The following is a 16,545-nucleotide window of genomic DNA, read 5'->3' on the forward strand; positions in this document are numbered from 1 at the left end:
TCACAGGTGGAAGATCAGCTAGACCAGAGGATGCACAACCAACTCAGCAGGCCACCTAAACGGCGATTTTATGTTTTAGACAAATGAGTGGCATTATTTAATGAACTCTCTTCCTCAAAGGACTGTGCAAAGTCAGTGAATACTTTTAAAACAGAGGAAGAAGGCTGTTTGATAAGTAAAAGGGTTAAAGGTCAATGTGGGGGTGAAGGGCTACCGGGGATGGGGGGCGGGGGTTGGGTGGGGAATGGTAGACAGGAATGTGGAGTTTAAATTACAGGCAAATCTACCACTGTCTTCCTACATGACAGAACAGGGACAAGTGTAGAGTATCACCACAAGCTGCACTTTTCCTTCCAACTCACATACTGTCTAGACGTTGAGCCATAGAGATATGGATACAGGCCCCGCTCGCCCAACGGTACCCGCTCCCTCCCAGTTAGTCCCAATTTCCAGTGTTGCTTCTTAAATGATAACATTGTACCTGCCTCAACCACTCCTTTGGGAAGCTCGTTCCATATACTGTGAAATGAAATGAAGCATCAACTGTTTATTCTTTTCCATATCAGAATCAGGTTTAATATCATCGGCATATGTTGTGGAACTTGTTGTTATGTGGCAGCAGTACAATGCAGTACATGATAATAGAAACTGTAAATTACAGTAAATATATATATAAAATAGTTAAATTAAATAAGTAGTGAGGTGGTGTTCATGGGTTTGATGTCCATTCATCAGGACTTAGTGAAGGGTCTTCACCTGAAACGTCAACTGTTTATTCCTCTCCATAGATGCTGCCGAACCTACTGAGTTCCTCCAGCATTTTGTCTGCGTTGCTTTGGATTTATAGCATCTGCAAAACCTCTTGAGTTCTATCCCATTGTTATCAGACTCACAAATAGTCTCTCATATACTAAAGAAGAATACTTGATCTCCCAATCTACCTCGTGACCTTTGCACCTTAGTTGTCTACCAGCACTGCCCTTTCTCTGTAACTGTAACACTATACCTTGCATTCTTTTTATTGTTTTCCTTTTGTGCTACCTCAGTGTACTTTTGTATGGAATGATCTGAGTGGATGCCTGCAAATAAAATCTTTTCACGGTATCTGGATACATAGGGTAATAACAAACCATTGACCAATCCCATGCTGGAATCACACAAAATGCTGGAGGAACTCAGCAGGTCAGGCAGCATCTATGGAGGGGAATAAACAGTCAACGTTTCAGGCCAAGATGCTTCATCAGTCTATTCTTATTGATGAAGGTTCTCAACACAAAACGTTGACTGTTTATACCCCTCCATAGATGCTGCCTGACCTGCTGAATTCCTCCAGCATTTTGTGTGTGCTGCACAAGATTTCCAGCTTCTGCAGAATCTCTTGAGCCCATGCCAGAATTGTGCCTTCAAATTAAGCAGCAATTATTCGCGTTTCACTCACCATTCAAAAAGTTCCGCTGTGACTCCAAGATTTGACTAACATTCGAAATCCAGGCCTGCCGGATTTCAGGATTTGAGACCTGTAGGACGTAGCGCACCATATTCCCATCTGTCCCACGTGAGGTCAGGGCAAATTTACAAGGATCATTATCCACAGTTTCTTCAAGGCCAAGGCAGCTAACCTGCATGGGGGTGGGATGGAGAGAAGTACTCGATAAATAAAAATCACCACAGAAGCAGCACTCATTTTCTGCTGGTACGGAACAGGAGGTGCTGTCACATGCAGACTCCACACTGAGAGCATCCTAGATCAAGACTGAACTTGGGTCACCCAAGGATGAATTTCTACCCACCAACACAGATTTTTTTCGACTATCTTTGAGAAATGAGATTGGAAAACCATCAAGGTTGTGGCGCGGGGTGTCAGCACGAATTGTATGTGGTATGTCGGAGGAGTATGAGTTGGAAGGTGCCAAGTTTGACCTCCAGAAGGTTGTTGACTGTGGGAGGACAGGGAAGCTGAGGGAAATGATTCATGGTAGAGAATGTATTTGCATCAGAGTCCCTGCTTCGACACAGTGAGCATGTAACATGGAGGTTGAGAGTCTGATGAGGTCAGTGACTTGGATGACAGAATTGATGGCGCTGTGGTCATGTTTGCAGGCAATACAATGACAGGTGGAGGTGTAGGCAGAGGTGAGGAAGCCTGCAGAAGGACTTGGGCAGATTCGGAGATTGGGCAAAGTTGCAGCAGATGGAATACAGTGCATGAATTGTATGGTCATGCACTTTGGGGCAGAAGGAATATAGACTATTTTCTAAAAGGGGAGCGAATTTGGAAATTAGAGGTGCAAAGGGACTTGAGAGTCCTGGTGCAGGATTCTCTAAAGGTTAACTTACAGGTGAGTCAGTGGTAAAAACGGCAAATGTAATGTTCGCGTTCATTTCGAAAACACTAGAATTTAAAAGAGGCACTGCTCAGATTATATTTGGAATATTGTGAGTAGTTTTGGGCTCCAGAAGAGGTTTATGAGAATGATTCGGGAATGAAAGTGTTAACATTTGAGAGCATTTGGTGGCTCGGGAGTTTAGAAGAATGAGGGGTGAACTCAGTGAAACCCATCAAATATTGGAAGGCCAAGACAGAGTGGAAACGGAGAAGATGTTTCCAGTAGTCGGAGAGTCTAGGACCAGAGGGCACAGCCTTAGAATCGAAGGACATTCCTTTAGAACAGAGATGAGAGGAATTTGTTCAGCTAGAGGATGGTGAATCTGTGGAATTCATTGCCACAGGCAGCTGTGGAGGCCAAGTCATTGGGTATATTTAAAGTGGAGGTTGATAGGTTCTTAATTAGTCAGGGCATAAAGGTTATGGGGAGAAGGCAGGAGATTTAGGCTGAGAAGGAAAATAAGTTAGCTAAAATGGAATGGCGAAGCAAACTTGATGGGCTGAATGACCTAGTTCTGCTCCTATGTCTTATGGTGTAAAGTATTTATTTATGGGAAACCAATTAAAAAAAAGAGCACGCCAGCTAGTGAATCCTTGCCTTGAAAGACTGCAAAGGAGAGAACAAGTTTGAACAAATTAAGTAGAAGAGAAATAATAGGTTAAAAGCAAAGCAATCTCTTTTGATTTTTCTGCTCATTGAAATCTCTCACATATTCTGCAACCTAGCAACAAAAGATGTAGCAATTAACAGCCTCTCGTTAATTGGGAGCTAGTAGGTATTTATATGCATTGGGATTATTTGATATAAAAATGGATTTCTGCCTGTGACTGACAGACTGACTGACTGACCGACTGACCTAGCGTACTGAGCACTTGCCCTGGCCAGGATTTGTGACTGGCCTCTTACCATGCGATTCTGCAGCTCACCAGGAGGTGTTAACACTGTCCTCCCTCTTGTCTCGGATGATCAGAGCCCAGACCCAGAGCAGGATCCTGAATCCCACTTCCAGTCTGGCACTTCAAACTTCCTCAACTCTTTCAGAAGCTTTCGGGAAAGGAAAAATGTAAGCAACAGCTAAAATGCAAAAAAATGCCCCATTTATTCTTTGCCCCCCCCCCCACCCCCATGCATGCTTGGACAGCTTCAAAATTTGAAATAAATCATTTTTTAAAAAACCTCAAATTTGATAAATTCGAAGGAGCTGCTTCAGAAATGAAAGTAGAGGACCTGCCAGATCCCTTAAAGCTTCACAGTGAGTGTGTGAGTGAGAGAGGGAGAGAGAGAAGGGGGGGGGGGAGGGAAAGAGAGAGAGAGAGAAATATGTGAGAGTGTGTGTAAGTGTCAATGGGTGTGCCTTGGAAGGATGTTCAAGAGCAAGTGTGTAAGAGTGAGTGTGTGGTATGAGTGAGGGGAAATACGTGAAAGAGCATTTGTCAGTGTCTGTGGGTGTGAGGGGAAATATGTAAGTGTGAGTGTGTCCGGGGAGTGTTTAAAGAGCAAGGGTGTAAGAGTGTGTCAGTGTATGTGTGTGACTGAGTGCATGAGTAAGCTTGTGAATAATCAATTGCGTGGAAGAGAGAGAGAGAGAGAGAGAGAGTGTGTGTGTGTGTGCGCGCGCGCGCGCACACGAGTACAAGTAAGCAGGTGTGAGTGTGAATGGTCTTGAAACTATGCAACCCCTGATGCTGGTCAATCTGTCAACAGTGGCCCAACCCATTTAAGAGACTAGAGCTGATGTCAGTTACTCACCCTACCCCGACACAACTGATCATTCACCTCAGCACCACTTCCCAGTGCTATCACAGATCCCATGGTTCCTGTAATATCAAAAGATCTATCTGTCTGTCAGTGACTGAGCCTCTCCAGGCCTCTTGGATAGAAAATTCTATAGTTTCTGTAACCTCCAGTTGAAGAAGTCTCTTTGCCCTGTATGGGCAAATCCTTATTTTGAGACTATAACCCCTGGTTCCAGACATCCTGACCAAGGGAGACATCAAGCGAAATAGGGCTTTTCTCTTTGGAGCGAAGGAGCATGAGAGGTGATTTGGTAGAGGTGTACAAGATGATAAGGGGCATAGATTGACTGGATAGACAGAGTCTTTTTGTCAGGACAGAAATGGCTAAACTGAGGGGACATGATTTTAAGGAGATTGTAGGGAAGTATTGGGGGAATGTCAGTGGTAAGTTTTTTTGAGCTGTAATATTCTACGTTCTATTTTCTATGCTCTTCTATGAATGGTGGACCAGGAATAAAGGGCCAAATGGCCTACTCCATCTTCAGTTTCCTTTGTTGTGAGCAAGTGAGAGCCTCTGTACCATCAAAACTGGGTTGGAAGTCTGGAAAATGGAGGTTAGGTTCTGTTCCATCAGTGAGTGGATAGACAGGTGCCCATAAGCCAGAGGTAGACGAGATTTGTCCTACTATAAGCACAGAAGAAAGGCAAAAAGGGGAAGGCTGCCAATCACCTTAATACTGTTCTTGAAGAGATAACCCGGCAGAGAAAATCCCTTCTTCTTATCTAGTGGCTCACTAAAGATCACGATCTGCTCGAAGAGGAAAACTCGCCGCTCCTTGCTGCGGGAGAGGAAGCCAGCATCCTGTTCGATCACGTGGAAGGTGTCTTGTTGAAGGAGTTTTCCCTGAGCGGTGATCTTGCCCTGGAGTTGGAAGGAATGGCGCACATGTCAGATTCTGCTGAGGTGCAGCGATTCAGTGATCAGAATGAGGACAACTGATAAATGCAGCAAAGCTGAACCTGTCACCTCAGAGCTGAGGCTGGAGTGGTCATAGTGTGATTTCTCATCAGCTGTCCATCCTACAGCTCTCCTGGGGGATAGGGGGGCAATGCCCAATGAGCCCAATCATTGCCACCTCTTTAGATTCCTGGCCTACACCACGGGCCCTTACACTGATGTCACTGTGAGCAAGTAGCTTTTGAGAAGGGCACCAATTTTACCTCATTTCTTGTGCACAGAGCTAATTCCCATGCATACTGTATGTCTCTGGGGAAACTTGTATTGAGACCAGAAGGCAAAGATTTATGGTCCTGGAAGTATTCTGACCGGGTGCATCATGGCCCGGTATAGAAATTCAAATACACAGGACCACAGGAGATGACAGAGTGGTGGGATGAAGCCCATTCCATCACAGGTGCAGCTCTCCCCACCATCAAGGTCATCTACAAGAGACGGTATCTCAGGAAGGCAGCATCCATCACGAAGGACCCTCACCATCTGGACCATGCCCTCTTCTCAATGCTGCCATTTAGCAGGAGGTACAGGAGCCTGAAGACCCACAAGGTTCAACACCAGTTTCTTCCCCACTGCCATCAGGTTCTTGTACCGACCTGAAAAGCCCAAACACTATCCTGGACTATATTTCCCTCAACCTTTACTGCCGTTGTTTTGTCACTTAAGTTAAGTTGTGCTATTTTAAGTTTATGTAATCTATGTTTGTAGTGTACTGTGTTGCTGCTGCAAAAGGTGAAATTTCCTGGCATTTATAAACATGGATATGTATACCCATGACATTAAACAGACTCATAATGCAAAATGACCATCCTCCAAACTCCTTCCTAAGACTACAAGGTGGAAGAAAGAGCCTTGCCAAGGGTTGTTAAACTGGAAAATGAAGGAAGCAGCTGAAAGCCAGAGGTACCTCGAAGCCTTGTAAACGACCAACGTTCATCATATCATTGCAGCGCCTGGGTACAAAGCACATCACCTCCACAGCTTTCTGCAGGGGAAAACATCACAAGGTTAAGACACGTGCAGCAGGTTCACCTTCCCTACCCAGGTTTGAGAGTGGAGAGAGGGAAGGTGAGGGGACTTTCATAAAGGAATTCCAGAGTGGGGCACTAAAGTGTCTCCCACAAGAATCTTGGACCAACTCATTGCCCTGACTGATGAAGGCTAATGTGCCAAAAGCCTTCTTCACCACCCTGCCTACCTACAACTCTACTTTCAAGGAACGTGTACACCTAGGATCACTCTGCTGTTCTCTGTGAAAATCCTACCTTGGTTTATCTTCCCAAAATGACACAAAAGTTGGTGGTGTTGTGGATCGTGTAGCAGGTTGCAGAGCTGGGTTGAGAAGTGGCAGATGGAGTTCAATCTGGAAAAGTGTGAAGTGATTCACTTTGGAAGACAGAAGACAGGCTATTCATAGATTCCTTGAAGTTACCACACAAGTTGATAGGGTTGTTAAGAAAGTGTAGGGTGTGTTGGCCTTCAGTAGTTGGGGAATTAAGTTCAAGAGCCGCGAGATAATGTTGCAGCTCTACAAAACTCTTATTAGACCACACTTGGAGTATTGTGTTCAGATCTGGTCGACTCATTATTGGAAGAATGTGAAAGCTTTAGAGAGGGTGCAGAGGAGATTTACCAGGATGCTGCCGGGATTAGAGAGCATGTTTTATGAGGATAGACTGAGTGAGCTAAGGCTTTTCTCTCTGGAGTGAAGGATGATGAGAGGTGATTTGATGGAGGTGTACAAGAAGATAGAGTGGAAAGCCAGAGACTTTTTCCCAGAAAATGGTTCTGGTGCAAAAACTTCTTACCCCAAACTGTTTCCATCACAACCATTCCCCAACTCAGGACAAGAAGTGCATGGCAACCAAGACCTCAGATTTTTCATATTGTGGAGGCAAAAGTGTTAAAGAGGCTGTTAGACAGATGAATATGCAGGAGAAGCAGGAATACAGATCATGTACATACAGAAGGAATTAGTTTAATTTGGCATCGTGTCTGGCACAGACATTGTAGGATGAATGGCCTATTCATCTGCTGTACAGTTCTGTGTTCTAAATTTCCCTACTACTGACGCTCGCTTATCCATAAGACCATAAGACATTAGAGCAGAATTAGGATATTCAACCCATTGAGTCTACTCCACCATTCCATCATGGCTGATATATTATACCTCTCAACCGCATTCTCTTGCTTTTCCCCATAACCTTAACTCCCTTACTAATCAAGGACCTATCAGCTTCAGCTTTAAGTATACTCAATGACATGGCCTTCACAGCCATCTGTGGCAATTAATTCCACAGATTCATCGCCTTCTGGCAAAGAAATTCCTCCTCATCCCTATTCTAAATGAATGTCCCTCTATTCTGAGGCTGTGCCCTCTGGTCCAGTGGGGGAGGAAACAGTCCCTCCACATCCACTCTATCTAGGCCATTCAGTATTCAATAGGTTTCAATGAGGTTCCACCCCTCTCCTCATTCTTCTAAACTCTAGCGAATACGGGCCCAGAGCTCCTCATGCATTAACCCTTTCACTCCCAGAATCATTCTCGTGAACCTCCTCTGGACCCTCTCCAATGCCAGCACATCTTTTCTTAGATAAGGGGCCAAAAACTGTTCACAATACTCCAAATGTGGTCTGACCAATGCCTTATAAAGCCTCAGCATTACATCCTTGCTCTTACATATATACTTTACTAGTCCTCTCGAAATGAATGCTAACATTGCATTTGGCTTCCTCACCACCATCTCAACCTACAAGTTAACCTTTACGGAATCCTGCACAAGGACTCCCAAGTCCCTTTGCACCTCTGATTTTTGAATTTTCTCTCTACTTAGAAAATAGTCTACACCTTTATTCCTTCTACCGAAGTGCATGACCATACACTTCCCCTCCATCTGCCACTTCTTTGCTCATTCTCCTAATCTGTCTAACTCCTTCTGCAGACTCCCTGCTTCCTCAGCATTACCTGCCCCTCCATCTATCTCCTTATTGTCCGCAAACTTGGCCACAAAACAATCAATTCCGTCATCAAAATTATTGACAAATAACATAAAAAGAATTGGTCCCAACACTAATCCCTGCAGAACGCCATTAGTCATTGGCAGCCAACCAGAAAAGGATGCTTTTATTCCCACTCTTTGCCTCCTGCCAATCAGCCAATGCTCTATCCATGCTAGTATCTTTCCTGTAATACCACGGGCTCTTAATTTGTTAAGCAGCCTCATGTGTGGCACCTTGTCAAAGGCATTCTGTAAAACCAAGCACACAATATCCACTGACTCTCCTTTATCTATCCTGCTTCTTATTTCTTCAAAGAATTCTAACAGGTTTGCCAGGCAAGATTTTCCCTTGAGGAAACCATGCTGACTAGGGTCTACTTTATTATGTGCCTCCAAGTACCCTAAAACCGCATTCTTTGAACTTCTTTGTGAACCATCTAAGACAGAATTAGTTCACATGGAAACAATAGAGGAATAGGATTGATGGGATATCCCTGAGACAACATAGTATAAGAATTCCCCGAAGGCATTGCATTAAATATTGCAGCAACACAGACAGGGGTATGGAAGGAGCCACAACTGGAAAAGGTCAGAGTGCTTGGTGGGATGGAGCAAGTCACAATAAAAGGGAGGAAGTTCATTAGCATCTTCTCTAGGGAAACTAGGGATGGACAATAAATTCTAGTAATGCCCACATCCCCAGAAACTGAAGAAATGAAATGTGCTATCAAGTGATTTGAAAACATAGTGACCATTTTGAAATCAAAACTGCCGGAGTGCTACAGTACAAGTTAGGATCGGAAATTTTAAGGAATGTACAATACAGTATAGGAAGAGATCCTTTGGCCCACCAAATCAGCCAACAGAAGGGAAATGGGGAGAAGAGACAAGCTATGGTGATAGGGGATTTGTTAATTAGGGGAACGGAAAAGAGGTTCTGTGGGCGAGAATGAGATTCCTCGATGGTATGTTGCCTCCCAGGTGCCAGGGTCCGGGACATCGCGGATCGAGTCCTCAGCATTCATTAAGTCGGAGGGTGAACAGCCAGAAGTCATGTCCCATGTAGGTAAGACTGACATGGGTAGGACGAGTGACAAGGTTCTCCATAGGGAGTTCAGGGAGTTTGGTGCTAAGTTAAAGGGCAGGACCTCCAGGGTTGTGATCTCAGGACTGCTACCCGTGCCACACGCTAGTGAGGCCGGAACTAGGAAGATTATACAGTTTAAAACGTGACTAAGGAGCTGGTGTAGGAGGGAGGGAATAAAATTTTTGGATCTTTGGGCTCTCTTCCAGGGAAGGTGGGACCTGTACAGAGGAGACGGTTTGCACCTAAACTGGAGGGGTACTAAAATCCTAGTGGGAAGGTTTGTTAATGCTGCACAGTGGAGTTTAAACTAGAGTTACAGGGGAATGGGAACCAAAATGCCAGAACAGTTAGTGGAGAGATTGTGGAGACAGATGTTGGTAAGACCTCAGACAAAGTTAGGGATCAAAGGATCAAGCATGAAGTGACTAGTGTCTTGAGCTGTGTAATTTCAATGCAATAACTATCATAGGAAAGGCAGATGAGCTCGGGGCATGGATCAAAGCCTGGAATTATGACATTGCAGCCATTAGTGAGACTTGGTTGCAGGAGGGGCAGGACTGGCAGCTCAGTGTTCCGGGATATTGATCTAAGGGATTCTACAGATATGTTAAGAGCAAAAGGATTGCAATGGACAAAATTGGTCCTCTCGAAGGTCAGATTGGTAATCCATTTGTGGAGCCAAAACAGATGGAGGAGATCTTAAAAGAATTTTTTTGCTTCTGTAATTACTCAGGAGACAGACACAGAGTCTATAGAAGTGAGGCAAAGCGGCATCAACAGTTGTTTCACTGTTATAAAAAGGCTCCAAACATAAACCAGGAAATTATAGGCCAGTGAGTCTGATATCAGTTGTGGGAAAGTTATTGGAAGGTATTCTAAGGGACCAGATACATAAGTTTTTGGATAGACATGGGGTGATTAAGGATAGTTAGTGTGGCTTTGTGCATGGTAAGGTTTTCGAGGAAGTTACTAGGAAAGTGTGGATGAGGGCAAGGCAGTGGATATTGTCTACATGGACGGTAGCAAGGCATTTGACAAGGTCCTGCATGGGAGGTTGGTCAGAAAGGTTCAGTCGCTTGGCATTCAAGATGAGGTAGTAAATTGGATTTGACATTGGCTTTGTGGGAGAAGCCAGAGAGTGGTAGTAGATGGTTGTCTCTCTGACTGGAGGCCTGTGACTAGTGGAGTGCCACAGGGATTGGTGCTGGGTCTATTGTTGTTTGTCATCTATATCAATGATCTGAATGATAATGTGGTAAACTGGATCAGCAAATTTGCAGATGACACCAAGATTGGGGGTGTTGTGACAGCAAGGAAGGCTATCATGGCTTGCAGAGGGATCTGCATCAGATTGAAAATGAGCTGAAAAAAGGCAGATGGAATTTAATGCAGACAAGTGCAAGGTTTTGCACTTCGGTAGGACCAACCAGTGTAGGTCGTATACCGTGAACGATAGGGCACTGAGGAGTGTGGTAGAACAAAGGGATCTGGGAAAACAGGTCCATAATTCATTGAAAGTGGTGTCACATTAGGGTGGTAAAGAAAGCTTTTGGCACATTGGCCTTCATAATTCAATGTATTGAGTACAAAAGGTGGGATGTTATGTTGAAGTTGTATAAGACATTGGTGAGGCCTAATTTGGAGTATTGTGTGCAGTTTTGGTCACCTACCTACAGGAAAGAAGTAAATAAGGTTGAAAGTGTGCAGAGAAAATTTTCAAGGATATTGCCAGGTCTGGAGGACCTGAGTTATAAGGAAAGATTGAAAAGATTAGGACTTAATCCTTGGAACATAGAAGATTGAGAGGAGATTTGATAGAGGTATACAACATTATGAGGGGTATAGATAGGGTAAACACGAGCAGGCTTTTTCCACTGGGGCTGGTTGGGACTACAACCAGAGGTCATGGGTTAAAGGTGAAAGGTGAAAAGTTTAAGAGAACACAAGGGGAAACTTCTTCACTCAGCGAGTTATGAGAGTGTGGAATGAGCTGCCAGCACAAGTGGTGGATGCGAGCGTGATTCCAACGATTAAGGGAAGTTTGGATAGATAAATGGATGGGAGGGGTGTGGAGGACTATGGTCCTGGTGCAGGTTGTTGGGAGTAGGCAGCTTAAATGGTTCAGCACGGACCAGTTGTGCTAAGGGGCCTGTTTCTGTGCTGTACTCCTCCATGACTCTATCTCTTCTCCACTCTCCCATTAGGCAGAAGATACGAAAGTCTGAAAATACATACCAACAGGCTCAAGGACAGCTTCTATCCTGCTGTTATAAGGTTAATGCACAGACTCTTGTACAATAAAGGTGAACTCTTGATCCCTCAATCTATCTTATCCTGGCCCTTATACCTTAATTGCCTGCCTCCATGTCACTTTCTCGGCAAAGCTATGCTCTGCATTCTGTTATTGTTTCCTTTCCCTATTCTGTTCTTGTTTTTCCTTTTGTATTACCTTGATGTTGTCAGGCCTCCACAGGCAGACACCTCCCAGTCTCCACCCAGCTTGTTTCCAGCTCATCTCCTGCAGCCTATTTAAACCCAGCTCTCATCCACAGTTCTTGCTCACCCATCAAACCAACCAGTTGTTTCTAGCCTTCAGTTGTCATCTTGCCTTGTTGTGTTAAGTATCTGTTCCCTCTTGTTTAGTGGCCCCTCATGACTTGTTATTTTACAATTATTATTATTAGAGTTATCACTGCCAAATCACCTCCACTGCTCAAGCCTCCTCTGCGTTTTCTGACAGATGTACTGATATATGGAATGATCTGTTTGGATGGCCTTTCACTGTATCTCAGTACATGTAACAATAATAAACCAATTACCACTCCTGCATTTACACCAATCCCATTTTATTCTCCCCACATTCCCACCAAATCCCCCCAGATTCTACCCCTCAGCCACACATTAAGGATAATTTACAGTGGCCAATTAATCCATCAACCTGTGTGTCATTGGGATGTGGGGGGAGATCCCACGTGGTCATGGAGAGAATGTGCAAACTCCACGCAGAGGTCAGGATCGAACCTGGGTCTCTGGAGCTGTGAGATGGAAGCTCTACCCGCTGTGCCACTGTGCTGTCTTGTAGTGAGTAGTAGTTACTGTACCTCTAACTGAGTGGTGTCCAGCTCAGCCTTCTTTGAATACTTCAGGAGATCCTGGAGAAAAGGGGGAAAAAAAGGACAGGTGACTTAAGGGCTGCAAATTCATCAGCCATATCAGTATATTCAAACAATAAATGATTATTTTCCCACGGCAACAAATTTAGTACTCAGAAGTAGTCTCTAAAGGGTAGCAGAACCAGTAATGCCTTGTTTTTAGGTAGGCTGAAGGAGGAGGAAATACTGTTGTGTTTTTGCATCATCTAAAATCCCTCCCCAGTGCCTGGAGTACTAACAGGAGTTGCATGGGGTTAAGTTTATTGGAAGGGCAATTAAATAGACCTTACAATAAGCTGCCTGGCCTTGCTGATTGCACAGAGTGTGTTGGGGTTGAATAAACTACACGGAGTGGGAAGGGCAGGAGTTTCGCCCGTGTCTCGTCCCAACAGCTGCATCCTCGTGGTAGCTTTGGCAATCCAGGAGAGAAACAGGCTCAGTGGAGAAGTAACTGATAAACGAGAAGTTGGCAGGGCTGTGGGGGAAGAGCGGGGCAATTGGATAAGTTGGTTGGCACTTTCACTTAAAAGGTACAGACTCTGTAAGCAAAATAGCTTCCACCCTTGTTGTATGACTCAATGCTGGGCCCTTCTAGAAATGTACGGATGTTGCATAGTGTTTTACAGCACAGAAACAGGCCCTTTGGCCCTACTCATCCATGCTGATCAAGGTGCTTATCCAAACTAATCTTATTTCCACAAATTCCCCCTAAACCCATGTACCTGTCTGAATCTCTTTTAAACACTGTAATTGCACACACCTTTACCATTTTTCTTCCATATATTCACCACCCTCTGTGTGAAAAAGCTGTCCCTCAGGTTCCTTTTAAATCTTTTCCCTCTCACTTTAAATCTATCTCCTCTAGTTTTAGACTTCCCTGCCCTGAGGAAAAAGATTGTGATTATCTATACCCAGTGTAAGTACTTATGCATAGCCAATCGTGCTGCAACTCTTCTGGGTTATAAACATAGATTATGTTGATGGAGTGAGAAGGAGAAGGGAATTTAACCAATATAATCTAGGTGGACCTAATGTCCTGTGTTTGTGCTGTAATATGATGGGGTAAGAATTTAAAGAGGCCACAGCAAGCTCACATTCATTTTGCTGTATCTGGTGCTCCTGGTGCGGCCTCCTCTATATCGGTGAGATCCAACGTAAGATTTGGGGACCGTCTTGTCGAACATCTTTGCCGCATCTGCTACAAAAGGCAGGTTTTCTTGGTGGCCACCTATTTTAATTCGAAGGCAGCGCCAGACTGATTGGATGTACATAAAGTGACGCTAGGTGATGCGGAAGTAGTGGTGGGGTGGGTTAATGGGTGGGGGGGGTGTTGATCAGCCTAATGGCTTGGGGGAAGTAACTGGTTGTCCTGGCATGGACGTTGCATAGCCACTTCCCTGATGGGAGCAGAGCAAACGGTCCAGAAGTAGGGTCCATCGTGACACTGCTGACCTTTCTGGTGCCGGTGATGCGTTGGGCAGTTTTAACTACCCGTTGCAGAGCCTTCCTCTCCGCCACAGCGCAGTTTCCTCACATTACGGTAATACAGCAAATTGTGAGCCTGATGTGAATCCCTCATTCCCGGGAAATCCAGGACATTCCTGGAGCTGGGGGAGGCATGCACACTGGAACTGGCAATCATGGAGCGTAACTCATAACTGGCTGCAAGGCTTCAGTTGTTAACATCAGTAGGGTCAGAATCAGATTTATTATCACTCACTTTGATAATATGAAGTCTGTTTTGCGGCATCTGTACAGTGCAAATTCATGAAATTACTGTAAATTACAAAAACAAATAATTGCAAAGGAAAAATGGAGTGTTCACGGATTAATAGACTGTTCAGAAATCGGTTGGCAGACGGGAAGAAACCGTTTCAGAATCATTGCGTGTGGGTCTGCCCTTAAAGTGCCGGAAGATCTGCAGGGTCGCCAAAACTGTTCAGTACAGAGGCCACAAGCATTGCGTGCCTGGCAGTGTGCGAAGTCGCTGCTTTCAGTTTGTTAAAGTGCCCCGCTAACAGGTCAGCCATAGCACCACTGTTGTGCGTCCAGTTGAGCGCAGACAGGTTCCTGAGTACCACAGAGCAAAATTGCGCATCGCAGAGTGCGCGTTCAGACACGCAAGAGATTAGAAGCAGCTCAGATGCAGCTACCTGGGCAGAATGTTCCAATCCTCCGTGATAGAAGGAAGGAGGAAAATTGTTCATTGGGTCGGGCACAGAGCAGCTTCCGGGAACTGGCAGAGGAGCAGGAAGGAACTGTTCAGCCAGCTCAAGGCTTACATACAACGACAAACCACACACTCCTTCCATTCCATACCCACACTGACCCTTTCTCTGTTGCTATGCTGACAGGGGTTGCTGCCCCACTACGTGGGCCGGTGCAAATAAACAGATTGGCTGAGGAATGGCAAACAAATTTCAATGCTTAATCAAGAACAAGCATCCCCTTCGATAATATTGGTTACTTATGAGTAGGCCCAGGCATAAACAGACTGGTCCCCACCTTCAGAAGAAGCTGGTACTTCATGATTCTTTGAACGGGTTTGATAAGTAAGTCATTCAACTGAAGCCTGTGGCCTAGCTGTTGCTTCAACTCCTGAAAAACAAGCACAAAGCATTACTATAGAGGGGGGGGGGGGTGGTCAACCTTATGCTTCCTGAATGTTGCTTTCTTCCCCCAAATTCACCACATTCACAGCACTCTATGCAACTGTTTGTTATCTTTTAAGCATATTTAGCACTCTGTAAACAAGAAATATTCTGTATCAATTACTGCCACGTTAAAAGCTCTAACTTTACACTCACTAAGCATATAAGATGCACAAAATGCTTGCAGTCAGCAAAGCTGGAGCTCTGGATTCAAAGCCACATCTCCAGAGATAACATGGAATAAGCTCCCTATTCTTCCCCAGTTAAGGTCAGGCATGCTAGGATAGAACTTAGTCCAAGCGCTGTGTGTGCAAAACCAGAGCGAAATGAAAGGGCACTCACTTCGAAGTAGGTGTCGATGTACTCGGAGACGATATGCTCTGATTTAGGTTTATTCTGGCAATAAACCACGTACATGTGCAACCGTCTTTCCTGGAAAATAATAGACGTTCATTCTGCTTAAGTTTCAACTCCAGACAAGAACACACGACACAGGCCCCCAGCATTCCTCTTCGCACACGCACATTGTTCCTTTCCTGTCCCTCGCACAAGGTGAGCTGGCCACAGGATCCAAAATTGACTTGGTGGCTTGGTAATAGGAGGCAGAGGGACTTAATAATGGTGGAGGGATGCCTTTCTGATTGGGACATCAGTGACAGTGGGGTTACAGCAGGGATCAGTGCTGAGACACTTATTACTTGTGAGATACACTCAATGGCCACTTTATTAAGTACACCCACACACTTGCTCATATATCCAATTAACCAATGCAACTCAATGCATAAAAGCATGCAGACATGGTCAAGAGGTTCAGTTGTTTTTCAGACCAAACATCAAAATGAGGAAGAAGTGTGATTGAAGTGACTTAAACCATGGAATGATCGTTGGTGTCAGATAGGGTGGTTTGAGTATCTCAGAAACTGCTGATCTCCTGAGGTTTTCATGCACAACCATCTCTAGAGCAGGTGTTCCCAACCCTTTTGATGCCATAAACCCCTACCATTGACTGAGGCGTCCGTGGACTCCAGGTTGGGAACCTCTACTCTAGAGTTTACAAAGAGTGGTCTGAAAAACAAAAAAAAAATCCAGTGACTGACAATTCTCTGGGCAAAAAATGCCTTGTTAATGAGAAAGCGGAGGAGAATGGCCAGACTGGTTCAAGCTGACGAATAAGTGACAGTCACTCAAATAACCATGCGTTACAACAGTGGTATGCAGAAGAGCATCTCTAAACACACAACATGTCAAACCTTGAGGTAGATGGGCTGCAGCAGCAGAAGACCATGAACATACACTTAGTGGCCATTTTATTAGGTACCAGAGGTATATATTAATGAGTGTATATTAATGATTTGGATGTAAATATAGGCGGTATGATTGGTAAGTTGGCAGATGACAGAAAGCATGGTGATATTGTAGTTAGTAATGATAACAGATACAGATCGGATAGAAAGTTGGGCAGAGTGTTGGCAGAAAGAATTTAAATCTTGACAGACATGAGGTGATATATTTTGGCAA

General features: G+C 44.6%; 1 protein-coding gene across 5 annotated transcripts in view; it reads right to left on the reverse strand.

Annotated features, from left to right (window-relative positions):
• LOC134340113 (rho guanine nucleotide exchange factor 25-like) overlaps window positions 1–16,545 on the reverse strand; it is a 331,727-nt gene that overhangs the window by 10,542 nt on the left and 304,640 nt on the right. For 4 of the 5 annotated variants that reach the window (XM_063036977.1, XM_063036976.1, XM_063036980.1 and 1 more), the window contains 6 exons: window positions 15,370–15,459; window positions 14,882–14,974; window positions 12,326–12,376; window positions 6,046–6,123; window positions 4,854–5,045; window positions 1,439–1,619 (listed from right to left, as the gene is read on the reverse strand). In XM_063036977.1, the coding sequence (XP_062893047.1) occupies window positions 1,439–1,619; window positions 4,854–5,045; window positions 6,046–6,123; window positions 12,326–12,376; window positions 14,882–14,974; window positions 15,370–15,459 (685 nt within the window). The remainder of the gene's footprint in view (window positions 1–1,438; window positions 1,620–4,853; window positions 5,046–6,045; window positions 6,124–12,325; window positions 12,377–14,881; window positions 14,975–15,369; window positions 15,460–16,545) is intronic. The other variant, XM_063036978.1, reaches the window with a different exon arrangement.

Source organism: Mobula hypostoma, chromosome X1, assembly GCF_963921235.1.
Source record: "Mobula hypostoma chromosome X1, sMobHyp1.1, whole genome shotgun sequence".
In the NCBI taxonomy this organism is placed as follows: domain Eukaryota; kingdom Metazoa; phylum Chordata; class Chondrichthyes; order Myliobatiformes; family Myliobatidae; genus Mobula; species Mobula hypostoma.